The 27,770-nt window shown below is 41.2% G+C and overlaps 1 protein-coding gene across 16 annotated transcripts in view; it reads left to right on the forward strand.

Moving 5' to 3' along the window:
- The window catches only part of rims1b (regulating synaptic membrane exocytosis 1b), a 118,366-nt gene that overhangs the window by 4,575 nt on the left and 86,021 nt on the right, over window positions 1–27,770 (forward strand). For 14 of the 16 annotated variants that reach the window (XM_051703076.1, XM_051703079.1, XM_051703082.1 and 11 more), the window contains exons 2-3: window positions 21,030–21,243; window positions 26,827–26,838. In XM_051703076.1, the coding sequence (XP_051559036.1) occupies window positions 21,030–21,243; window positions 26,827–26,838 (226 nt within the window). Of the gene's footprint in view, window positions 1–20,096; window positions 20,337–21,029; window positions 21,244–26,826; window positions 26,839–27,770 lie in introns of those variants that run through there. The other 2 variants (XM_051703084.1, XM_051703078.1) reach the window with 2 other exon arrangements.

Consider the following 27,770-nt stretch of genomic DNA (forward strand, 5'->3'; position numbering starts at 1 on the left):
CTAGTTCTGTCTCGAGGAATGGGCCAAAATTCCAGCAACTCATTGTGAAAAGCTTGTGGAAGGCTACTCAAAATGTTTGACCCAAGTTAAACAATTTAAAGACAATGCTACCAAAAACTAACAAAGTGTATGTAAATTTCTGACCCATTGGGGATGTAATGAAAGAAATAAAAGCTGAAATAAATAATTCTTTCTACTATTATTCTGACATTTCACATTCTTAAAATAAAGTAGTGATCCTAACTGACCTAAGACAGGGAATGTAATCTACGATTAAATGTCAGGAATTGTGAAAAACTTAGTTGAAATGTATTTGGTTAAGGTGTATGTAAACTTCTGACTTCTATATATATATATATATATATATATATATTTGCTGTCCTAACTTTGTAAGCATGTCATTCTGTTTCTGTTCACTCTGTCTCCAAAAAGTCTTATTTTATTCCAACTGATGGCAGTAAGTACAAGAAACAAATATTTTTCCTCTATTACCTTCCTTCACAAAATGCAGATCTGAAATGTAGGTGGTGCTCCAATGAATTTCAGCCCTCACAGATGTGCTTGTCTATAGACATTCAACCTAATTTTCAGTTCATGCACCACCCCCATTGTTTCATCTAATATCTCTGAATGGACTAGAAGTGCAATCTAGGTGTCATTAGAAAGCTTTGTGATGATATATAAAATTTTATTATCAATAGCTGATAACATATATATCCAATGATTTGTTTAGCATACTTTGCTGCTAGACCGCATATTTTGTTCTGGACATCTAAGATATAACATTGGATTATTCACACAAGCAAACTCACAGACAAGTAAAAAATGGCTAATTTTGTAGAAAACTGCAGAGTAAAAGTAAGAGCAGTTTGCAGATCTAAATATTTTTAGCTATTTGGGGCTTACAGCAGCAGTGATCAGCACATAAAAGAGACGTTTGTATTTGACATCTTACAGAAATTGTATTTCACTTTGTGATTCTTTTGAAAATCTTTCAAACTGTGGTATTAGGGCAGCAAATTTGATGGCGTATATTTGCAAAGCGGATGTTGTCAGGCCTTATTTTGTTATTTTTTGTAACATAAATGCAGAAGTGGTGGTTATCTATGAAAATGTAAGATTCTAAGCTTTCAAAGATACCACAAATGCCTAATTTATGTATCCTTAGACTTTAACATTTGAAGTGTAAATGCTTTTTTTTTTTTTTTTTTTTTTTTTTGCAACATATTCAGAGTTGTAAAGGTTAATAAAATGAAAAACAAAATAAAAATATTTTTCATTTGCAATAATAACTGGAAAACAATGACATACAATTCAAAACATTACTGATTTGTTAATAATTTTTTAATACTTTCTAACTGATGCTTCCCAGATTATCACAATTCCATTCATTAAATAAAAAATAAATAAAATAAAAACTCTTCTGTCATCTTGCAATAAAACATTAACATGGTGACAACTTGGTTTAAATTAGCAGAAATCTGTACTATGTTCAATACATCACACAAAACCAAATGTTTGAGTTTTGCAAGACAAAAGAAACACATGATCAATGAATGTAAAATGTAGGATAGTGATAACTGGCCCGATGGATTTGACATGTGACAGTTCTATCAACTGGTCTGAAATTCTATCACCCTGGCCCTGGGCCAAAGGGACCTAATCCTTATTGCTGAGCTCTGACATGGTTTCTCTGGGAAAAATAGTCTTGGAATGTTTGGTTCTCCCATATCACCTATTTGGTCTTTACTTCATGAAATAAGCAATGACTGCCCCACTGTAAAAAAAAAGTGGTTATCTTCAATTGTTACCTTAAGGATCCATTTCTACTTTATCTAACCCTAGCATAATGTACTGTAGTTAGGTTGATTTAGTCAGGTATATACAGTACCTATATGATATACTAGTATACTGTATAATATTTTTTGACTTTGTTAATTTAGATTAATTAATTTAAACATGGAGCACATTTTAGGTTACCAGACAAAAGACAGTCAGCCTACAGACGCTACAGTGACATTTAGATCACCCTGTTCACTGTTGTAACTTCACCCCAGATTGACAGTAATTATTTTGTATGGATGTGTTAAATATTTGCCTGTTTTCAAAGCAATGTAAATTCACAGCTTATAGACACATGAGGAAGGTTTATAAATCACCCTCAGAGACCACATTGTTTACCATCTATGATACATAAGTTTAATTAATGTTTCACTGTAATGTATTGGTTCACAATAAATGACAATTCAAGAGCACAAAGTGCAGATGATTTGCCAATTAAGCATAACTGTTTGCCAGTTAAAACCCATTGTGCCCATTGATATTTAACAGAGAAATATGATTGTGCAAGCTCCTTTTATTAATTGGGTAACTGTTTTTATATGTGTTAGATGACAGTAACCACCCAATAAATGTGGTTTGGCTTATGTTTGGTGAAGTCTGCGGTAGTATTTGAGGAAATGTTTTTCTTGGTTTTGTGTTATCAGTCAATAATAATTTCTTGGTCAGGTAACTGTAGTGTGTCTTATCTCAGTCCTGGTTGTGAAAAGGGCAGTTGGTACTGATAAAGCCCTGTAAACAAGTTGTTCGTTGTTTCAAGCAGCCTTGAGAACAGGTCAGAGTTAAACATTGGGAGGTGATGTGTGAATGCAACACCTGGTCAAGTCACATGTGTAAGTACATGTAATGTGGCATCGCATATGTACACACAGTCACATTCACAGATGCAAATGTGCCCATATTTCCCATTTATCACATTTTAATTTATAAATATGCACAATTAGGAAAGATTTATCACAGCTTCCTTCCAATAGCTTCCCCAGCTTTACAGTTTCTTCATTGGAGAGCTCTCCTCCCATGAACACCTCATTCAGAACAAGTTCTTGTTTGAGCCCTTAAACACAGCATCCAGCTTACAATATTAATGAGGGATGTGGGTTTGTGGACTCTGCAAAACCAGTAGTCAATGGAGGGAAAGAACACCTCCTGTGCTCCAGGGCCCTCTTCAAAGAAACCAGAAAAAGAGCCAAGGATTATTCTAAGGTTAGGATCAGATAGGTCCTCAGTGCTGAGCTACAAGAAAGAGAAATTGTAGCCATAGAGACCTCAGTAGTGTCCCATGATGCAAGGGTCAAAGGAAAAGGGAGGCCATTACAATAGAGGCAACAGGTAAAGGGGAAAGATTTGACCTTTTAAAGACAGTGAAGATGGAAATGGACATTCACACACATGTATGCAATTTGTAAATATTCCATGAACTGTACACAATATACAATAGAATGGTTGTAGAACAGAAGGACATGTTTTAGTCTGTAGAATTTTATTGAATACTTGCCTAACACAAACACCACTAACAGACACTGTCCCATAATCTATGCCTGTTACTGTATGTCTGTAAATTGTTAAGAAATTGTTAATGTTAGGTTTAGGGGTGGGGGAGGGGATTAGTGGTTAAAACAAATATAAAATATAAAAATATATTTATACACTCACTGAGAACTTTATTAGAAACACTATACTAATACTGGGTAGGGTCTCCCTTTGCTCTCAAAACAGCCTCAATTCTTCATGACATGGATTCCACAAGATATTGGAAAAATTCCTTTGAGATTCTGGTCCATGTTGACATGATTACATCACGCAATTTCTGCAGATTTGTCAGCTGCACATTCATGCTGTGAATCTCCTGTTCTACCACATCCCAAAGGTGTTCTATTGGATTCAGATCCGGTGACTGGGAAGGCCACTGAAGAACAGTGAACTCATTGTCATGTTCATGAAACCAGTTTGAGACAACTTTTGCTTTGTGGCATGGTGCATTATCATGCTGGAAATAGCCATAAGAAGATGGGTAAATTGTGGCCATGAAGGGATGCACATGGTCAGCAACAATACTCAAACAGGCTGTGGCATTTAAGCAACGGTTGATTGGTATTAACAGACCCAAAGTGTGCCAAGAAAACATTCCCCACACCATTACACCACCGCCACCAGCCTGGACTGTTGACACAAGGCAGGTTGGGTCCATGGATTCATGCTGTTTGCACCAAATTCTGACCCTACCATCTGTGTATCTCAGCAGAAATTGAGACCAGGTTACGTTAAAATCACAGGAGATCAGCCGTTACAGAAATACTTAAACCATCCCGTCTGGCACCAACAATCGTGCCACGGTCAAAATCACTGAGATCACATTTTTCCCCCATTCTGATGGTTGATGTGAACATTAACTGAAGTTCCTGACCCATATCTGAATGATTTTATGCATTGCACTGCTACCACATGATTGGCTGATTAGATAATCGCATGAATAAGTGGGTGTACAGGTGTTCCTAATAAAGTTCTCAGTGAGTGTATATATAATAGTATATTGTAATTACAATTATTGTCACTGTACATTTATATGCCTGTTCCATTTTTTACTTTAGGGTTAAGTGATCTAAAATATCTATAAAACAGGACAAATTTAACTATACCAATATTTTTATAATAATATATAACAGATTCATTAATGTTTTTATGTTTCTAAAGCTGCAAATACGTAAAAATGTTAACATTTTAGATGCTGCCAATACGTCCATATTGTACATTTCAGCGTCTATCCAAACATACAAGAATGCACATTTAAATGTTACGTACGAAAAGGGATGAATAATAATGAGATAAGGTTGAAGAGTGAAAGGATAGCAGCCATTTTTTTTTCTGTAAAACTGCTTATGACACAGATTTAATTGCTGAGGCCAATCTCTTGCCAGACCCCATCTAAAAAATATGGATTGACTGCAGAAGAAAAATTCTTATTAAAAGATAATGTGTTTTTACCAAGATTGGTTTGTTGAAAAGACAAACACTGGATAATCTTTTCTTGTTCCTTTCTTTTTTCCTTACAAAAGGAGGCTTTTTAAGGTTTCAAAGGAAGAAAAAAATGTGAGCATTAAATTATGAATTGTAGCTGAAAATAGCTCAGACTTGGAAGCCCTTGCTGAAATATTTACAAATTTAGCTTGTCTCTGGCTTCCGTTGATGTTCCCATCTATTTCCACCTGTTTTTATTTTTTTTATATTCCCTCTTGAATTCCAAGATTAATTACATTTAATTGTGTGCGTGTGTGTGTGTGTGCGCACTCGTGCATGAGTTGACTTATAGCTTTATGTGTGTGTTTGCTTTGAGATGTAAACAAGTTCATCTGATTCTCTAACAATCTTCTGCCCTGACTAAGCACTGACTTGACTAGTTAATAATTACAACCAGTTAGTAACGATTTCATGTTGGCACTTACATCTAAAGGTCTGCTGACCTCCTTCAAGACACCTACTATAGTTACTGCATGATTCGTTAATGTCATTTTGCTCTCTAGTATTAGCATTGGTGGGATTCTTGTAAAAAAATATTACTTGGGGTATAGAAAAAGAGGGCATCTATGTTACATGAAAAGAAATAAGAGGAAGAAAGAGACTGTTCGTGTGTGTGTGTGTGTGTGTGTGTGTGAGAGAGAGAGAGAGAGAGAGAGAGAGAGGGATATGTAACCTTTTTAGCACTCCTAGAAATGTAAGCGCAGCGTAGTTCTAGCGGGAAGACTTGCAGCTGTACATCATCGCACCATTAGCTAGGTAACTCCTAGCCAATCACATGTAAGCCATTGTGTTGTGTTGGTGGCCTTAACTAACACAACTACATAATAATAAACAAGCAGAGACGGACTTGTTGCTTTTCACAAGTTTTAGTTGAACAGTCGGAACTCCAGTTAGAATGCACACATCACATTGGATATTAATCCGCTTCATGACTCATGTAGTGTAATAAAGTAGTGCCTTAAATGTACATATATTACACTTCCTCCCCCTTTAATCAAATAGTAACTAAATTTCTATGTCTGCAAAATTAACAATTTTCAACCTTTGCACAATAACATTACATATTCTTCACTGTTACACATGACAACAAACAGTAAACTTTTTTTTATTTTTTTCTCAACAGTCATTGTAACTATGTTTCACAAGTCAAGCCTTTGAGGAGCTTTCCGCTGCCTCTCTGGATAGCGTCTTTCTAATACTTAAGAACTTAGCATTGGCAACTGAGTCTCTTTAACCACATTTGGTCGATCCTCACTTGCATTACTTTCAGATTCAAGAATGGTTGGTTCTGGAGTTGATTGTTCACTTACATTTGCTTCTTTTTCAGGCGGGTTCTCTGACTTCAGGTCTCCCCTCACCTGAGAATTCAGTATCTGGTCTGCATGACATCTCCAGACATTGTCTCCAACATCCACATTAGCAGTCCATGTCTTGTGACTATCCTCCCGGATTGCCACTTGTCACTTCGATAATCATGAGTGAGAAAAGGTTGTCCAACATGGAAACTCCTAGTTGTCTTCTTATTTATGTGTTTGAACCGCTTGTTCTCCACATCGCGGCGTACATCTGGTTTGAGAAGATCCAAGCGAGATCTCAGATTCCTCTTGAGAAATAACATCGCTGGAGGCTGGTTTGTAGTGTCGTGGACTGCATTTCGATATGCAAAAAGAAAGTTGTCGATCTTGTGTTGCAAAGGCAAATCTTCTTTCTCCATCGCTTTCATTGCCTTTTTGAAAGTCTGTACAAATCTTTCCGCTAAGCCATTTGTGGCTGGATGGTATGGAGCAGATGTGTAATGTTTAATTCCATTTTTCTTCATGAAGTTTTGAAATTCTTCAGACACAAACTACCTTCCATTGTCGGAACAGATTTGTTGTGGTATGCCATTTCTGGAGAATATGGTCCTCAGCACAGAAATAGTTTGTTCAGATGTTGTTGACTTCATTTTTATTACTTCAGGCCACAAAAACATGGAATCCATGAATGGTCCTGCAAAGTTCATGTGTACATGTTGCCATGGAGATGAGGGTCATTCCCATGGATGCAGGGGCACTTGTTGTGGTACGTTCTGCATCTTCTGGCATCTATTACAACTTTTTGTGATGTCCTCAATCTGTTTATCAATTCCTGGCCACCACACATAACTGCGGGCTAGGCTCTTCATTTTTACTGTGCCCAAATGTCCTTCATGTAATGCATCCAACACTCGGGTGCGCAGTTTTGGAGGAATCTCCACTCTTGAGCCGCACATCAGTGTTCCTTGACACACTGACAGTTGCTCTCTCCTTGCTGAGAATTCTGGATACATGGAATCTCCATGTGCTGGCCATCCATTAATCGTAATGTCATAGACTTTTGCCAGTACAGGATCATTGCTTGTTTCCTTCACAATGAGTGCGTTGGTTACTGGTAGTGGTTCAACAATTGTAGTGTGAAACACCTCAGCTGGATCAACTGTTGATACCTTTTCTGAATTCTCCAATGGTAAACGTGACAAACAGTCCGCGTTGGCATGCTGTTTTGTGCCTTTGTATTCAATGTCGTACAGACGTGCTCCCAAGAATAATGACCACCTCTCCAATCTCTGTGCAGTCATTACCGGAACACCTTTCCATGGACTGAATATTGCCACGAGAGGTTGATGATCAGTCAGCAGTGTGAATCTTTGTCCATATATGTAATGGTTAAACTTTTTAACTTCCCACACAAGACTAAGCACCTCTCGATCAATCTGTGCATAATTGCGCTCAGCAGCCATCAGCGATCTGGAAGCGAAGGCTACTGGTCTCTCTGTGCCATCTGGGAACTTGTGTGACAACACTGCTCCAATCCCATAAGGTGAGGCATCGCATGCCAACTTAATGGGCAAGGAAGGGTTAAAATGAGCCAGCACTTTTTTTGAAGTGATTAGTCTTTTAGTCCCACAAAATGCTTATTCACACTTTTCAGTCCATTCCCAAGCTGTCCCTGTTTGCAACAAAGCATTCAGGGGATGGAGTACTGTGGATAAGTTTGGCAAGAACTTGTGGTAATAGTTCACTAACCCAAGGTAAGAACGTAATTGTGATACATTCTTAGGAGGAGGTGCGCTCAGCACCGCTTCCATCTTCTCTTTTGTCTTGTGTAAGCCCTTACTGTCTATCACATGTCCACAGTATGAAATTTCTTGAATAACTCACACTTTTCTTTATTAGCTCGGAGTCCGTACTCACTCAGCCATGTCAGCACTTGCTTAAGATTGGAAAGTTGCTCTTCATCATCTTTGTCGGTGACAAGTATGTCATCTAAGTAACACTGGGTTCCAGGAATGCCCTGAAGCACTTGGTCCATAGCCCTCTGCCAAATTGCCAGGCAATACCAAACACAAGACGGTAGTATTGGTATAGTCCTTTGTGTGTGTTGATCGTCAGATATTTCTTTGATGAATCGTCAATCTCCATCTGTAAATAAGCTTGAGCCAACTCAATTTTTGTAAAGCGCTCGCCTCCCGCCAGGGAAGCAAAAATGTTCTCAATGCAGGGAAAAGTATACTGTACTGTGTGGAGCACTGGATTTACACTCACTTTGAAGTTGCCACAAATATGCACCTTTTTAGGTTTTCTTGCTTTAAGTTAGATGTTTTCTTCATAACTGGGACTATGGGTGTTGCCCATACACTCCATTCCACCTTGGACAAGACACCATTTTGTTCCAAGTTGTCTAGTTCCACCTCTACAGCTGGTCATATGGAATAAGGTACAGGTCAGGACTTGTGAAATTTTTGGATTGCATTGTCCTCTACTTTAATGTTTGCCTTGATGCCTTTCAGTTTTCCCAGTCCTTTTTCAAACATTTGTCCTGAGTCCTCCAATATTTTTGATAGTCTCCTACAGGTGTCACTGTTGCAATTCTCTGTTGATGCAACCAATGCATTAATGATGTACCAGTCCAGACGGATTTTCCTTAGCTACTCATGTCCAAACAGTGGTGGTCCACCATTGCTCACTACATAGAGGTTGAGATGTTTTATTCTTGTATGTGACTGTGACTTTTATCTTTCCTTCTGGAAAGCACTAGTTGTCCAGTGTAAGTCTTTAATCGTTTCTTTGTCTTCTTTAGTGGTATGTGTGAGTATAGCTTTTTTAATTCTCTGTGGAAATCACTGATAAAGCTGAGCCTGTGTCTAACTCCATTTTGAGTTTCACTCCTGCCACTTGTGGTGAAATCCATATTATTTCATGGTCTTCTGTTTCTTCCACATGATGCAGATCAAGGCATGTCAAATCTCTCTCTGAATCTGTGTCACTTTTTTATTCATCAGGACTGTGCTCTGTCATTTTGCGTACATTTTTGTATTTTCCGATTTTTGGTTTTCTGTCAGAGTACACTCTGTCTGTTTGCTTTTTAATTCCTTTGCACACTCTTTCAATGTGACCTTGTTTGTGACATTTTCTTCACTCTTTATCTTTAAACCATTTGGACCATGGGAAGTTTTTCCACAACGGTAACATTTTCTATTTGTTTTCAGTGACATTTTATTCATAGCACTTTTCATTGCTTTTTGGTGAATTTCTGATGCCCCCTTCGCTGCTGTTTCCATTGATATGGCAACATTCATTGCTTTTTCCAAAGTGAGGTCTTTTTCAGATAGTAACTTCTTTTGAGTTCCCTCATTATGCAAGCCACAAACTAGTCTCTTAAGGCATCAGACAATCTGGCTCCAAATTGACAGTGTTCTGATAATTTTCTCAATTCGGCCACATACTCAGAAATGCTTTCACTTTTGCTCTGATTTCGTTTGTGAAATTTAAATCTTTCAGCTATAACCAATGGTCTTGGGTTTAGATGCCCCTGTAGAGTATCTACTATTTGTCTAAATGTTTTATCCGCTGGCTTTTCGGGGGTTAATAGGCTCCGCAGCAGCCCGTAAGTCTTTGCTCCCATAACACTTAGCAGAACTGTGGCTTTCCTATCGTCAGCTACTTCATTGGCTGCACAGTAAAGTTCCACTCTTTCAATATAAGTAGCCCAATCTTCAATGCTACTATCAAATGCAGTGATTGTTCCTATCATCGCCATTTTTCTACCGTTCCCCTTTACTTATCTGTATACGAAGTTTCTCTTTGTGCTCAATTACACTGTAGCTCAAGCCTCCATTAGCTTGATTGGTGCTGCTCATCAATGCGAGTGTCTAGCTCCGTTTTCTTCTCCAATCCTCCGTGTCTATGCAGTTCTTCACGACATGTGAAACGCAGGTTCACATTAACTTTCCTCGTCGCCAATTTGTTGTGTCGGTGGCCTTAACTAACACAACGACATAATAATAAACAAGCAGAGATGGACTTGTTGCTTTTCACAAGTTTTAGTTGAACAGTCGGAACTCCCAACACTCGAATGCACACATCACATTGGATATTAATCAGCTACATGACTCATTTGTATAGTGTAATAAAGTAGTGCCTTAAATGTACATATGTTACACATTGCTTTATGAGTCTGCTCACATTCTATCACATTGCTGTTTCAGTTGTGCTAACACGGCAAACTCCACCACCCCACCACCACCAGTCAAGACCGGTAGGCTCCTCGCCCCTGCCTCCTATCTCCGGCAGGATATGACGGTTCTGAGTACAACTTCTTCGGACAACAGACGGGGCTTACGCCAAAGAGAGACATTACATTTTCTGTTTTATATTCATCAAATAAATGTCATCTTGAATTTCACTCAAGTCTGAAAGTCTTCCTGATAGAACCTTTAATGAATAAGCATTCCGCATGGGTTGACCGGGAATTCTGTGTGTGTGTTTGAGTGACTGACTAGTCAGTAAAATTCCCAGTTTACTTAATGTAATGCTTACTGAGTCTCAATCACACAGCTAAAATATCAGCATATGGAATCAATTGCCCAAAGAAAACATTGCTGTATATGTCTGTATTTATGTGTGTGTCTGTGTGTGTGTGCATGTGTGTGTGTGTGTGTGTGAATAGAAAACAGATGAAAGTAATTCTGTCAGAAAATGGAAAATCAGAAAAGGACACAGGAAGCTGGGAATACCAGGAAAAAGTAAAGGGAGAGAGAGAATGAGACTGAGAGATTGCGAGAGAAAGAGAGACAGAGAGAGAGAGAGAGAGTGAAAGAGAGAATAAGAGAGTAGGCATAGGGTCCATTACAAAAAGCACTTAGTCTATAAATACATAAAACCTCCCTGCAGTTGCAGCATTAAACACTATCAACAAACAGCCAAAGTAAAATATGTAATACACTACATGTATATGTTTTATACTTATTTCGTTTTTTTTTTTTTTTTGGCCATTTCTTTCTTAAAGATAGCTATTGGTGTAAGAAAGTAATATATCCTTATCAAACATGCAATACAATTATTACATACATGAGGCAAGAGTAGATACAACTATTGATCATACATTTAAAACCATGTCATGCATTGATCATGTTTTGTATCAGCCAGAATGCTTCTACACAGATCAACCCAATCTCAAGTCATAAAAATAGTACAAGACTGGCTTGTACAAAAATGTACGACTTTTACTCCCATAGGGGCAAATTAACGAATCAATTAACAATGTTATTGCGATTTTTCCTAAGTTTAACCCCAAACCTAAACCTAACCATAAAGTCTAACTCCTTAACCAAACCGTATTAGTCACTAGATTTTTACATTTTCTGAAGAAAATGTGAGAAATGCTCATTTGAGCAAAATCTGCATGGTGGTCCGCAGTGTGACGTCAGAGTGATTTCATCTATACGTTTAATGTCTTTGATCAGGTCACATTTGAGGTGTCAACTCATGGGGAAAATGGGAGATAATACAGTACATAACAAGATCCACACTATTTTGCAGGAAACATTCCCATTTTACTTTTGTTTATTGATTATCCTACAAATAAAAATTTCTAAGTTAATTATCATTTTTATGTTTAGTGAAAGCCGTGTTAAGTGTGGCATGATTTTTTTCCCCAAAACACTTGAGCGCAAACCACGCCCTTATTGAAAACTGCTGGCAGGCTTATCTTACCTTTGGTCGGCATCGGATCCATTCACAATCTTTCTGGAGTCTGAATTAATCACAGGTGATTGCATGATTAAGATGACCAATGAAAACATTCCTGAGGGTTTAGTCATGACTGGGGGGCGTGGTTTGTGCTCAAGTGGTTTGGGGAGAAAAATCATGCATGTGTTAAATGTGCACTCAGTAATTATGTAGGCCTATGTCGTGGACTTACACTGACACCTAGGGGCATGAATGCAGCATCATTCAAACTCAATAACTCTGAACTGATGTAAAATTCACTATTCAAAGTCAGCCATGATTAATTAAAAACATGAAAATGTCCAACAACAGGGTGGTTACAACAGTGAGTAGATTTTAGCTATATGATCCGTTCATGGCACCCCCATGAGGGGACCCTCTCCATGTACAATAAAACAGCTTTTATAAGGTTACTGATATGACTGTGGCCATGATTTTATACATATGTTTCAAAATTACAGTTAATTGCTTTATGAGTAATACTTTTTTAATCAGTAAAAAATTACTGAGTGCACCTTTAAGTCTTATGGTATTGAGTTATTTTTCTTTGTGTATATGGGTGTGGTAGGTATTGGTCGTGAAAGAGTCTGGTATTAGCATTTGTGGGATTCTTGTAAAAAATATTGCTGGGGATATAGAAAAAGAGGGCATCTATGTTACATTAAAAGAAATAAGAGGAAGAAAAAGACAGTGTGTGTGTGTGTGTGTGTGTGTTTGTGAGTGAGTGTTTTAAGTGCAAGGCGTCAGCCGGGAAATTAGCAGGCAAGACAAAAATAGTCCTTCTTTTCCTCTCTCCTCCCTTTTCATTGCTGCCCTTCTACCTCTATCTATTCATCCATCTGTCCATCCTTCATTGCTGTCTTTCTCACACTTACTCTTCTGGTGTAATTAATGAGTGATAATTACCAGACAAGCCATGCCTGAGAGAAAGAGGGAGTGAGAGAGAAGTTCTGATGTCTGAGGGACAACTTGAAGCCATCTATGGATCATGAGAGAGAATGTGAGAAAACTAGATCAATGAGGAGCTGAAAGTTGGGGATGGAAAAAGAGAGACAATTTTTCCTCTTCCAGACCTCTATAATTACTCTTACCTGGAGAGAGATTGAGGTTAGCCTTTGTCTTTTAATTGTTAATATTTTGAGTGAAGTGGTTTAATCTGATTTTGCATCAGAAAGGGACAATTAAAGGGGCATTTAAAGTTCTGTCATTCTACAAATCTTAACCATAACTGGTTTCATCATGCATGCAAATGCCTCGGTTACTCTCGTAACCTTGGTTTCCTGAAAGAAGGGAACGAGACTCTGCGTCAAAAGCTGACACTATGGGAGCACCCCTCAGGGGGTGTTGACTTTGAAACCCTATACCATCACGCCAATTTGATCGGCTGGTGACGCCTGGTGCTCTGCCTATGCTGATGTCATTGTGGGTATATAAGCTGGAGCCCAGCGCCACACCATCAGGATTTTCCGACTGAAGGGAATGCATATATTTGGCAGATGCAACACAGCTATGCAACGTCTCATTTCCTCCTTTCAGGGATCCAAGGTTACGAAATTAACTAAGACGTTACCTTTCAAGAAGGTAACTTTGACTGATGTACAATGCCCACTAGCCAACAGGGTAGTAAAAGGCATTGCTGTAACTACCACATCATTATTGAGAAATAGGAAGGAAATTGGGGACAATAAACCAATGGCTCTATCCAAGACAGTCACTAGCCATGCTAGGTACTAGAGCAATGTCTCAACACATATTTTCGGTTAGTGAGAAGGAGGGAAGCTGAGCAATTGTCTAGCCAAGGGATTTTGTACAATTATACTAGCCAACAGGGTATTGAAACATTGCACACAGGTTCTCATTCACAGCATTGGGAAAGGAGAGACTATAGTTGTTGATCTAACACCAATACTAACCAATTGGTCAGTGATCAACCTTCTTCCCCTGTAAAGACCTGGGAAAAGACAGAAGATACATGCAGGTTATAAAACCTGGAAAATGTGTTGGGGGAAGCCCAGCCTGCAGACAGGCATATGTCTTCTAGTGACACAAGTGACAAAGTTCCTTTGCTTTGAGATGGCCAAACCCTATGAGCAGCCTCCAAAGCAAACAAAGAGTTGCTCAGATACCCTGAATTGACTCCCTTGGTCAATGTACATGTGTAATGCCCTACAGGGCAGAGCATTTGCTGTCTTTTAGCCTAGTCCGACTCCAAGGGAGGAGGAGAGAACACCTGCAAGGTAACAGCATGAGCCCTAAAGTGATTTGCTAGTACTTTGGACACATAACCCTCTCTGGGCTTGAGAATAGGCTTTGACAGGCCCGGTCCAAAATTTAACAAGAGTTGCTAACCAAAAGGGCCTGAAGGTCCCCAACACATTTTACTGATGTCAAAGCGAGTAGCAGGACAGTCTTCAGTGAGAGTATGTGTAGGCTTAACGCCTCTAGTGGCTCAAATGGGGAATCCTTAAATGCATCTAATAACAGTGCTGGGTGAAAAATGGTCTCAGCCATCTCGCACCATGCAAAAATCTGCTGACCAGAGGGTGTTTGCCTATATACAAGCCTCAGAGGTCATGAGTAGTAACTATGGTTGTGACGTATACCTTGAGCATGGATAGAGTGAGTCATCCATCCAAATGCTCTAATAAAAAAGGAGAGTATCATCTGCACAGGGCAATGTGTTGGGTCTCTACCATGTGAGAAGTACCAATCAGCAAAGAGCCCCATTCAGAGGTCATACGTGCAGTCTCCATAGATGGCAGATCGTGCCTCGAGCCTGAGAGAGCAGATCTGTCCTCAAAGGAATTTCCCATGGGGAAGCATCTAGCAGCCCTACCATCTCTGTGAACCAGTGCTGTTGGAAATTTTTGGCACAACTAGTATCACTGTATACTTGTTCTCCTTTATCTTGCACAAATTTAGCAAGCAGATGGGGGTAATCGCATATTTGCGTTAAGCTGGCAATCTGTGAGTTAAAGCGTCCAAGCCTAGTGGAGCTTGTGTTGTCATGGAGTACCAGAGGAGATAATGCATGGTCTCCGGGGAGGCAAACAGGTGCACCTTGGCTTCCTCAAATACCTCCCAATTCCTCTGAACTGATTGAGGGTAGAGTCTCCATTCCCCCATCCTGGGGAATTCTCCACTAGCTAACATGGCTTAAAGAGTGACACGTCATTTTAAGGCAAAGGCCAACATGTCATCAAGGGTGATGAGTGCTCGCTGGTATTGACGCAACGGCAGGGTACTTCACAGCTTGACCTTTTTTAAGTGTAGGAGAATGGACTGAACACATTTGTCTGTCAGGTACCAATATGGTTACCAAGTCGATTTTAATTTCTAAGAAGAAAATTTGCTGACTAGACACTCACACACTCTTTTTCCAGCTGTCCTTGAGGTCCTAATGTATGAGAATAGGTCTCTATGCTTAAACACTTGAACTTTTATTAAGCTATAATCAACCAATTGTTGACGTAACACGAATGCCACTCGGCCTTAGTGGAGTGAGCGCCGCATCAACATATTCCATACATGTGCGTAGGTCCAAGGGCAACCTCATGGGTAGGACCTTTAACCGGAATGCAGTACCTTTGAAGGCAAATCTCCAGAATGGCCTGCAGCAAGGGGTGTCTGCACATTTGCATCTGCAATTAACTTGACAAAAACCAGTCCAGTGGACGGACATGAGACGAAATCTTTCTCTGACTAACTACCTTGAATGGAGACTTATAAGTGTCCAATTCAAGCACCTCGAGTCCAGCATAGGCCACAGACCACCATCCTACTTGGTGACCACCGACCAGAAATTTAGCAGCTGTAGAAGCCATTCTGTACCTCATACACTGGTACTTCCTGTATCGCTTCTTTGGCGAAGAGGTATTGTACTTCTGAACATAAAATTCAGCACATCCCACACTGTATGTTGGACAGAACACAGTTGAGGTGAGGCGGTCATCTTACAAACCAAAGCACATTACGTGCTCGACTGTGCTCAGTGTGTGGCCACCAGCGGCTGAACACCACCCACCGTCGGGGAGTGGTTGCTCAGCACAATCAAATTGGCTAAGGTGGATTTTTGCTAACTTTTGTGAACAAGTTTGTGCCTCATGCAGCCACTATAAGGTCTGTCAGTCGTGCTGGGGCATGACAGACTTCAGGAATACCGCCAACAGCAAAGACTGAAATAGTGTTTTCATTCCTGGCATACAACGGCAGGGAAAGTAAGAGCATTGTCCTGGGAATGTGGAAGAAACTACTCCACAGGGCCTATTCAGCATTCATGCCTCGCAACGAGGTCTAATTTCATGTTGTGACACTGTAGTCTTCTGGCATGCAGTCAAAACAATAAAAGTAGGCATCAGAATGACCTGCATCATGCCACAAACCCGTTCCCATGCAACTTTGAAAAGGGCAACACCAGTGGCAAAGCTCGAAGGCAGGCCGACACAGTGAACACCTTTCACATTTTTTTCAATGGCAGGTTTCTCTCCAGCTTGAACCTTGTCAAGTGTAGGAGAATGGACTGAACACATTAGCCGGTCATGTGTGCTGACATGACAACCGTGCCTAGTTTTATTCCTAGGAAGGAAACTTACTGACTGGGAATCAATACGCTCTTTGTGCAGTTGACCTTGTTTTTAAGGTTAAAAATGAAAAATTCAAGCAACACAGTCTCAGAGGCTGCTTTGTCCTGTTTTCCACCCCCGGGAAAAAACCTTCCTAAAATCTCCACTCTATGTATTCCATCCTCTCGTCTATCACTCATATGGTCCTTTGGAAGCTATAGAGGAGTGTTAGTGGGAAGAATGGGAAGTGGCTTCAGCTTTCAGAACGAAAGCGAGTTGAGAGCAAAGTGTGTCGAGTTTCATGTGTTCTTCATGAACACAATCAATCTCAGCGAGCGCTGTGTCAGCGAGGGCTCATACCAGGCTATATATATACAGGGCTCATACTGAATGGGCAAACCACTTAATATGTAGAAAAAGGAGGCACGCAAGGATTGAACCTGCGACAAACCCTCCTAAAATCTCGTCACCCTATATCCCCACCTCTTGCGCCTCACTCATATGGTCCCTGCAGAGCTGCTGAGAAGCAATCGGGAAGAGACGGGAGCAGCTCATCAACATAGAGATCAACAGGGTTGGGTTTAGGGTTCCAGAGCATGATAGATGTCTAAGCTGCCCTGAAAGAGGAAAATTATGATGGTGTGGCCTATGATGTTGTCAGCATAGTTGGAGCACCAAGCGTCACCAGCCAATTAAATTGGCATGATGGTATAGGGTGACAGAGTCTGGGGGGGTGCTCCCATAGCATCAGCTTCTGATGCAGCGTCGAAGTTACCTTCTTAAGTGAAACAAGTTTACTATATTTTAGTTAAGAATTAGGGTGTCCTTATATTGCGTTTTACTTTCTTGGCAGAATGAGGACATCCCCGTGTTCTCCAATCCCACAAGGAATTTTCTGTCACACAACAAACTGAGACTAGACAAAGGAATGCTCAAAGTTCTCAGAGGTTTCCTAAAACTTTAAAAGTTTCTTCTTGTCTTTTGGAGTCCCAAATAAATCTTATTTTTTTGGTCTGCTCTTAAGATTTAGAACAGTTAAGTTACAAGTTACAAAGTTTACCTCACAGTGACATCATCAGAGGCTGCCTTGGAGATATTTTAGGACTTGTTTTGCCTTTTGGGAATATGTAGAAAGATCTAAGTTCATGAACAACCCTTAAAGCTAGCCTCAGTCTGTCCCTACAGAAATGTAAACTTATATTGGTGTTTATAGCATGTAGCAAAGCGACCGTCCAGATGGAAAAGTTCTCTAGATTAGTGAACCAGTGGACTGCTTGGTTTTGGCTAAAGTATCAGCAACATTTTATCCTTTTGACATCAGTAAAGGATGGATCGATCTTGACATATTTTGACACACATTTTTATTAAAGGACCAATCCTGACATAAAAATATAAAATAATCATGTGGCTTGTCGTGCATGATACTGCGGAGACTCCACATGTGGATACTCATTCTATTCTCTGCGATCCACGCACAATTTACCACGTGCCCCATTGAGAGCGAGAACCACTAATTGCAACCACAAGGAGGTTACCCCATGTGACTATACCCTCCCTAGCAACCGGGCCAAATTGGTTGCTTAGGAGACCTGGCTGGAGTCACTTAGCACACCCTGGATTCGAACTCAAGACTCCAGGGGTGGTAGTCAGCGTCAATACTTGCTGAGCTACCCAGGCCCCCTATCATGAGCATTAAAATGAACTGTGTTAGCAAAATATAGGTGAACTAATTTAGCTTTTACTCATCCTGAGGTACTCATCTTGAAAATAAATGTGACAATTATTATAATGGATTTGTGAAACCCAATCTCATGTTGATCTCGTAATAATTTGTACGAGTTAACCCAATATTAAGATCGTAAATTGGCTTGTACAAAACTTTATGACTTGAATTCCCATAGAGCAAAATCAACCAAACAATGACTTGAATTGAATTTCGAATCAATAAATTCCTAAGTCTAACCCCTAAACCCAACCCTAAACCTAACTGTAAAGTCTATCCCTTTTCCCAAACCCTATGTCAAAATTTACATTTGTCAAGAAGAGGCCACAGCATTTCTGCGCTTTCCCATATGAATAAGTGAAGTGAATTGGAACTGTGGCTGTCATGCTCCAAAAAAGTAACATAAAAGTACTCTACATGATTTGCACACTATATTCCAAGTCCTGTCATGTCATAAGATGGCTTTCAAATGTGGTGTATTCAAATCTGCCATGGCAAACTTATGATGCATGCAAGAACTGCTTCAGTTTCGTGCACATACACTGGAAGCCCCAAACAAAAATTTAGCTCAAATTGAATTGGTTCTTGTGTGAATGGCCAATGTGGTAAATCTGAATGTGGGAGATTTGAAAGCTCTCATATATGGCTTCAGACCGAGGACTTGAAATTTAGTGCATATAGAATCAGACTCAGAATCAGAATCAGAATGAGCTTTATTGCCAAGTATGCTTACACATACAAGGAATTTGTCTTGGTGACAGGCGCATCCAGTACACAACAATACAAAAACAATACAAAAACAGCAGCAAGACAGAGATAATAAAAAAATAAAAAAATAAATAAAACGAATTATACATATACGTATAGACACACACATACATACGTACACACATACACATGGGTAGTGCAAATCTAATACAATCTGTTATCTACAGTGTAAATACAAATCTGTTATGTACAGTGCAAATGTTTTTTGACACACATATAGGGGCATGCGTTTACTTTTTTGTCTTTTTTGGGGCTCGGCAGTCACAGTTCTCATTCACTTATGTGAAAATAATAGCAAAAGAAATGTTGAGTTCCATGGAAGAAATTAAAATATACAGGTTTGGAAAGATACAAAGGAACCATAACCATTTAGGCCTATTATATGTTAAAAAATAATGGATTTGAAAAATAATGGTAATAGCCTTTAAGTACCTTTAGAAATTGAAAAAAAAAAAAAAGAAAAAATAAAAGAAAAAAAAATCAGCATTGGTATCAATATACTTAGTAGTACTATAAAAACCAATTGTAAAAAAAATATGTGGAATCACTCATTCCTATTTGACACATCACACAGTTATTGACAATCCAGGATATAATTTAAGCATGATGGTTTAAATTTCAGTAAGGATTTGCAAGTCTGACTTTCTCTCTCTTATAGGTTACATGAGCACACAACTAGAAAAAAATTCTAAATTAAAAGGTGTAGTGCTGGCTTACTTATGTTTCTGTGATGACAGGAGCCCTGGTCACCTGCTGCCATGAGAGAACTGACCCAAAAGCAGCCTCAACTCTTTACATCTCAACATACACATAGAGCGGAGAGTCCAACAATCAGTATCTTCTTGTGATTCAAATATAACACTAATTATCGTTATAAGTTGACTTATAGTGGTGAACACTTGTCTTGCTTCCCTGGATAATGATTTTGTATTTACAAATAATCGAATTTAGAAGACATTTGCCACATTAATTCCACAACAAAACAAGCCCTTCAGTGTGCTTAGAAATGGTCCAAAAATTGTCTTAAGCTTTAACCTTGAAGAGGTCCATTTCATTACTTTGATTTTCTTGCCAATGATTCACCCCCCCGCTGCCACGGCGTCAACTTCCCACGTAACGGTTTCATCCTGACTGCGTAATACAGCATCACAGGCCAAGGCTCCCCGAAGTCACAACCACCATCCAGATACCTGGGACTGCAGTCTGCTGTCTGATTTCACAAGAGAAAGTGCAAATGTGGGCAAGCAAGAGAGAATGATAGCATTTCCAGCCATGGAGACCAACAGGCATGGAAAGTGTGCTTCTGTTAAAGAGCTAGTGTGGATACTGGAGTTGCTGTTTTATACAAGTTTGGGATTTTGAAAGGAAATTGCAGATCATGGCTGTTCGCCAAAAACAGAGGTGATGTTTTGCATTTGCTTTTTTGCAATGTTATTTAATGAAGAACGATTATTACCACAGTTGCAAATGTACATTTACACATGACAAACATATCAGTAACAGGCTGAAAAAGGCGTTGGAATTTTGCGGTTGGTGTAGACGAACATTTTGCTCTGTGTGGGAGACATAATTTCTTTACAGAAAAATGTGTACAATGAATTTACAATTTATTTTTATTTTTTTTAATTTATTTTTTTTAACGGCTGTATTTACCGTGGTCACTAGAGACTGAATTCTGGCTTTAACGACTGTTATACACTTACCTATATTTTGGGCATTTTGAACATAAAATGATGTAAATATAGCACTGGCAGGCATGCTCATTACTGTCCATCACACATTTGATGTGTGTGGTTTTCATCGATTGTAATTTTTAGAGCATTTACTCATCTGCAAAACATTGCTACAATGTTTGCTGTTAGATTTTAGGATAACATTGAAGATTTCTTGCAGCATGTATGCTTTAAAGTGTATGTGAATCCCCCTTTTTTAAATATGTTTATTTGATGTTTGTATACATAGAGTATATGATGTTTCAAATGGAACATGACACTTCAAGATCATGCACTCTTTCACAGACATATTTTTTGGTTTCTCTAACAATACATACAAACTAACCAGCTTTACCTCTATTTCTTTCATTATGTCTTTCAGGACACTGCACCAGCAGTTTGAGAGTTATAAGGAGCAGGTGAGGAAGATTGGGGCAGAGACTAAACAACAGCAGGCTGTCCATAAAGATGTTGCACCTACCTGTGGCATCTGCCGCAAGACCAAATTTGCAGATGGTTGTGGGCACCTGTGTTCCTACTGCCAGACTAAGTTCTGTGCCCGCTGCGGAGGAAGAGTGTCTCTGCGCTCGAATAACGTGAGGAGCCACTGCTACACTCTTTCATTGCTGTTTCTTTCATCCTCCATATTATCTTCCTAACTGTAATTTCCTTTTTTTCACTTCTATAATTTATTGCATTTTCATGTTTCATTTTAGTAATTCATTTGTAATTATCATTTGTCTGCTATTTGTAAGCCTCCATCTTTTCCTCATAACTACATATCAGCTGTCTGTTTGATTCCCTGATGGGAGATTTGCTGAATCTTTGTAAATTATTGAATACTAATTCAGGCTTAGAGGGAATGGAGAGTCAAAAGTTAAACTTTTAGGGCCATGGGGCTTCACACTGAATCCAAAGTTAAAAAATACAAAGGCCGAACCACCTATAGTTTCTGACTGCTCTGAGCTGTTTAAAGACTGTATAAAGTTCTTTGAGCATTGACTTTGCTCAGCACCAGCAGGGTTATGTGTGGGACTGATCCCAGCAGCACAACATGAGAGGGTCTATTTTAAAATCTCACCCTTTCCTGCTGTCTCTAAAGACAGCCGCCCCTCCTCTCGAGTGACTTACCTGAGAATGGACTCATCTCACTGGGCATGCTGAGGAACAATCTGCCTTAGTTCCGTCCAGCCCTGCTGGGTGTGGTTCCCTACTGTCACATATTGTCCATCTCAAGGTTTTCAATAAGGAATAGCAATAGTGGGGCTCTGAATGCAGATTTCTGTGTGGAATAATCTATGTAATAGCAATTCAACCATATTGAGCTAATTATATTACAAAACAGTTATAATTCCTAAGAGTCAGTGTGTATGAATTTGCATGGAATTTGCATGCCACTCCCCTGGACATACGGGTATAAAAGGAGCTGGTATGCAACCACTTATTCAGATTTTCTCTTCGGATCCAAGCGGTTGTATTCAGTGCACTGAATTCAATTTCCCTCCAAAGACGCACCTCAAAACTGCTGGATTTACGGCGCATTTCAGCGGCTTCTCCCCCTCTGCACCCGTGGAGTGCAGAGAATGCCCCCTGGGCACTTCGGCAGAGCGAAAAAAGAGAGTATATTCTAAAAGAGTATATTTTCATTCACAAAAAGAGCGGCACACACGGAACATCTTTTTAAAGATGCCTTTCCGTTTGTGTGTTATTCCTGGTTGAGGTTGTTATCTCTCCGCTTCTGATGGCCTCACATGTCTGGGCGCTGCCCACGTGGAGACATCATCCGTGGATGGATCATGTTCTCATTGCGAGAACATGACCATGGCAACGTTGCGGTTGCGAAAGCAAGCCACCTCAGCGGCTCCCCGCACCGGTCCTTCTACCTACAGGTTTGAGGCCGCATCGGCTAGCACTGGGGGCGATTTGGGGACATCAATGGGACCACCTCTGCCGGGTATCCCCCCATGGACCTCCCATTCCCCAGCATGCTTGCTTGCCTGCTGACAAGGTCATGGGAGGCACCTTTTACTGCCCGGTGCCAGTCTTTCAGCTCCCTCGCTCTCACTACCCTCGATGGTGGAGCGGCCAGGGGGTATTCGGTGATCCCCCAGGTGGATAAGGCGCTCGTGGTGCACTTGTGTCCGCAGAGCACCGCCACCTGGCGCGGGCGCCCGAAACTTGCCCCGCTAAGGGAAGTGGGCATCTGCATCCTCAACTATCTCGATGACTGGCTAAGCCTAGCTCACTCTCGAGAATTGCTGTGTGCACACAGGGCCCTCGTGCTCCGGCACCTCAGCTGACTGGGGCTTCGGGTCAACTGGGAAAAGAGCAAGCTCTCCCCAGTTCAGAGCATCTCTTTTCTTGGTTTGGAGTTGGACTCAGTCTCGATGACGGCGCACCTCACGAACGAGCATGCATAGTCGGTGCTGAACTGTCTGAAGGCAGAGGACAGCGGTTCCACTGAAACTTTTTCAGAGGCTCCTGAGGCATATGGCATCCTCAGCGGCAGCCACACTGCTCGGGTTGATGCATATGAGACCGCTTCAGCACTGGCTTCAGACTCGAGTCCCAAGATGGGCATGGTGCCGCAGGACACATCACGTGGCCATCACGCTGATCTGTCGCTGCCTCTTCAGTCCTTAGACCGACCTTGCATTTCTATGGGCAGGGGTTCCCCTAGAGCAGGTCTCCAGGCATGTCGTGGTTACAACAGACACCTCCAAGATGGGCTGGGGCACCGTATGCAATGGGCACACAGCCGCCAGCCCCTGGACTGGCCCGCGGCTGCGTTGGCACATCAAATGCCTAGAGTTGTTGGCAGTACTGCTCACTCTGCGGAGGTTTCGGCCGTTGATCCAGGGCAAGCACGTGTTGGTCCGGACAGACAATGCAGCAACAGTAGCATACATCAACCATCAAGGCAGTCTACGCTCCCATTGCATGTCACACACCGTCTCCTCCTCTGGAGTCAGCAGTGCCTCAAGTCACTACGAGCCACTCACATCCCGGGTGACCTCAACACCGCAGCGGACGCGCTGTCACGTCAGGTTACCCTCAGGGGAGAGTGGAGACTCCACCCTCAGGTGGTCCAGTTGATTTGGAGCCGATTCGGTCGAGCACAGATAGACCTGTTTGCTTCCCGGGAATCCTCCCACTGCCTGATTTGGTACGCCCTGACCGAGGCACCCCTCGGTATAGATGCACTGGCACACAGCTGGCCCCCTGGACTACGCAAATACATGTTTCCCCCAGTGATCCTACTTGCACAGACCCTGTGCAAGGTCAGGAAGGACGAGGAGCAGATCGTCCTAGTAGCACCCTACTGGCCCACCCAGATGTGGTTCTCGGATCTCACGATCCTCGTGACAGACCCCTCCCTGGCGAAATTCCCCTGAGAAGGGACCTTCTTTCTCAGGGACGGGGCACCATCTGGCACCCGTGACCAGACCTCTGGAATCTCCACATCTGGCCCTTGGACGGGATACGGAAGACAAAAGTGGCCTACCACCTGCGGTGGTAGACATGATCACTCAGGCTAGGGCTCCCTCTACGGGGCACCTGTATGCCATGAAGTGGGGTCTGTTCGCTAAGTGGCGTTCTTCCCGACGTGAAGACTCCCAGAGATGCGCAGTCGGATCCTTCCTGCAGGAGAGGCTGGCGGGGCGGCTGTCCCCCTCCACCTTGAAGGTGTATGTAGCTGCTATTTCGGCCCATCACGATGCAGTAGATGGTAAGTACTTGGGGAAGCATGACTTGATCATCAGGTTCCTGAGAGGCGCTAGGAGGTTGAATCCCTCCAGACTGTGCCTCGTCCCCTAGTGGGACCTCTCTGTAGTCCTTCGGGGTCTATGGGGAGCTCCCTTTGAGCCCTTGGAGTCAGCTAAGCTTAAGGCACTCTCTTTGAAGACTGCCCTCCTGACTGCGCTCACTACCATCAAGAGGGTAGGGGACCTGCAGGCGTTCTCTGTCAGTGAATCGTGCCTGGAGTTCGGTCTGGGTTACTCTCACGTGATCCTGAGACCCGACCGGGCTATGTGCCCAAGGTTCTCACGATCCCTTTTAGGGATCAGGTGGTGAACCTGCAAGCGCTGCCCCAGGAGGAGGCAGACCCAGGCCCTGTATTGAGGTAAGTGCTCCACGTGTGCTGGTTCCCCAAAGGCGACCCCATGTGATATCTTCCACGAAATCATTTCCCTGTCGGTAAACTGCATCTTCTTTGGGCAGAGGCCCCTCTGCCCCCGGTCGCCGTGCTTTGTAGAAACTCCTCCCCCTTCGGGTAGGACCTACCATGGGACCTCTCCACATGACATACTTCCGACAAGACTCGGTAAGACCATGTGACGTATTCCACTCAAAATACCCCCCCCCCTTTTTGGGCGGGGTGTGGTCTCCGCGGTGTCTTCCCCTTGAGAGGGACACCCCCCGACGTAGACACATATAGCTCTCAGTCGGTTAACAAATTCCACTCTTTTTGAGGAGAAAAAAGAGGAAAAGAGGCCACGGCTGGGCTAGCCTGTCCCTATTGTTGGGCAGTCAACTTGTTCCTGAAGGACCGTTCGATGCTCATAAGAGCGTTGGGGGAGGTTACGTGATGGCCTGGTGCGCTGGCTAAGAGGCACACAGCGGTCTGCCCGTCACGCACCGCCAGTTCACGTAACACAATTCAGATAGTTGTGGCATTTTGTATAGAGACCCCTAGTGTCACTACATCGACACAACGTCGAGTGAGTGACAGATAGGGAACGTCATGGTTACTTTCGTAACCTCCGCTCCCTGATGGAGGGAACGAGACATTGTGTCCCTCTTGCCACAACGCTTAACTACCCACTGAAATGGCAGGGACCTGGTCTCGGCTCCTCAGCACAAAACCTGAATGAGTGGTTGCATACCAGCTCCTTTTATACCCGTATGTCTGGGGGAGTGGCATGCAAATTCCACTCGCCAATTCCCATTGGTGTTTTGGGCTCCCAAGAGTGACCCCTAGTGTTACTACATCGACACAACATCTCATTCCCTCCATCAGGGAACGGAGGTTACGAAAGTAACCATGACGATATATTGTATGTCTGTATGCAATAGGGTTGTATTGTATATGGTACAAACGAAATATCGTGATACCAACATTTTTAAAATGGTACAAAATCATCTTTTTGCTAATTTTGGTACAGTACTACAGTATGGTGCTATTAGCAACATTTTACATTTTTAGGATGAAATTAAAGAAAATTTGACAATTAATCAATTGCAGATCTGAGATTTCATACGAGTATTTTCAGCATTTCATTTTGCCCTTCATATCCTCTTAATGGTCAAGTTTAAGTTTCCTTTGCAGAAAAAATCTGACATTTTCAGTACAGTTTTAGAAAGTTCTGTCTTCTGGTAATTCGCACAGTACAGATAAATTTGTGACAAAGCATTCAAAATTTAGGCTCTAAATCAGTAATTTCTAAAAGGCCAAGACATGCAGTTCTTGAGTTTTCCTGTAGGAGCATTACAGGTACAAAGTCTCATATCTTCATATATCATCCTTAGGTTCAATGCTGACTTCCCTTCTCAATCAAACACAATTTGTCGACCAAACAACGTGCAGAGGATTACCTGTTTAAACTTAACGAAACAAAATAACAGACATGGATTCAGCAAGGTCTCACAGTCTTGGACAAGCATCCTGTGAGGTTGCTTGGACCCTCATAAATGTTCATGTGTGGAATTCATGTGTAGAGATCTTAGAGTTTCTTCTCACATTTCATCTATACCAGAACCATACATGAATATTTTTGCACATGTTTGCTGTTATGTATGAAAATCACCTTTGATCACTCACAGATACTATTTTGTAATTAGTAGAGTTCGATGCGTATTAAACGCGTATTGATGTGCACAGTAAAACATTATTGATTGTCCTTGTCAGGGCGTGCCCTATTACATATGTCTGTCTTGATGCCCCAGAGAATACTCGTTTGCTTCACTAACACTTTCCCTCCTCCTTTTCCCTCTACCCACTCTTCCCTCCCTCCCTCTTTCCCACATTTCTTTTTCACACACTCTTTCTTTCCATTTCTCACCATTTATTTTCAATTTTAATTTCACACGTTCTCTCTTTCACCCCTCTCTCCTTCCCCCTACTCCCTCTGTTTGCTTGTCTTTCACTCTCTGCTTCCTGGACTGCATGACTCAAGGAGGATAAAGTGGTTAGAGATTATCTTTTCTTTTCTGCTGTGTGCTCTGCTAATGTTATTTTGTTACTGCTATGAGAAAACTGTGTTATGTCTGAATGTGCACAATCACTGAATTGTATGGACTATAATGCCATTTCAGTAGCTAATATAAGTAGTTGAATTGGAGAAATTTGATTCATTTTTCTTGTGTGTGTGTGTGTAACTCGTTGTTTACGAGGTCTTTTTTTAGGTTACAAACTGGTAATTACAAGGGTATTACGCTATAAATGTTGTTTATGAGGACATTTCTAGTGTCCCCATAATTCAGATTGCTTAAAAAAAACATACTAAATGATGTTTTATCAAAAATGTAACTTAATTACTTAAGTCAAAATTGTGTAACACATTACATTTTAAATTCTTATATTAATTTTAAATTCTTGTAATCTTGATTACATTTACTGACTTTCAATTTAATCGTAAGTTTACTGACTTTACGTAAGTTACTTTTACGCACATTACTTGGGTTACATATATCTTAAATAATATAAATATAGAATACTTTTAAAATATGAATTTTATATATTTGTACCACGGGTCTGTTGAATGCTTGATTGTGATTGGTTGACAGACGTTCTAAGGTGTGCAATTATTTTAAAGTAAACGCACGGCTATGAAGAAGTTCCAGCTCTTGACCGCATAACAGTTCCATATCACTCCACCAAATTATTTCAATTTCAAAAAGCTATACAGGCTACCACATCAAAATAACCATATAAAACAAAGACATTGGGTAAGTTAATCGGATAAGAATGACAAACAATATCTATAATATCTTAGTTTTTTTTTCCAATTTCAATTTTCTGTCTCTCTCTCTCTCTCTCTCTCTCTCTCTCTCTCTCTCTCTCTCTCTCTCTCTCTCTCTCTCTCTCCCCCCCCACTTACACTCTCACACATGGACACAC

Source organism: Myxocyprinus asiaticus, chromosome 7 (assembly GCF_019703515.2).
Source record: "Myxocyprinus asiaticus isolate MX2 ecotype Aquarium Trade chromosome 7, UBuf_Myxa_2, whole genome shotgun sequence".
Taxonomy (NCBI): domain Eukaryota; kingdom Metazoa; phylum Chordata; class Actinopteri; order Cypriniformes; family Catostomidae; genus Myxocyprinus; species Myxocyprinus asiaticus.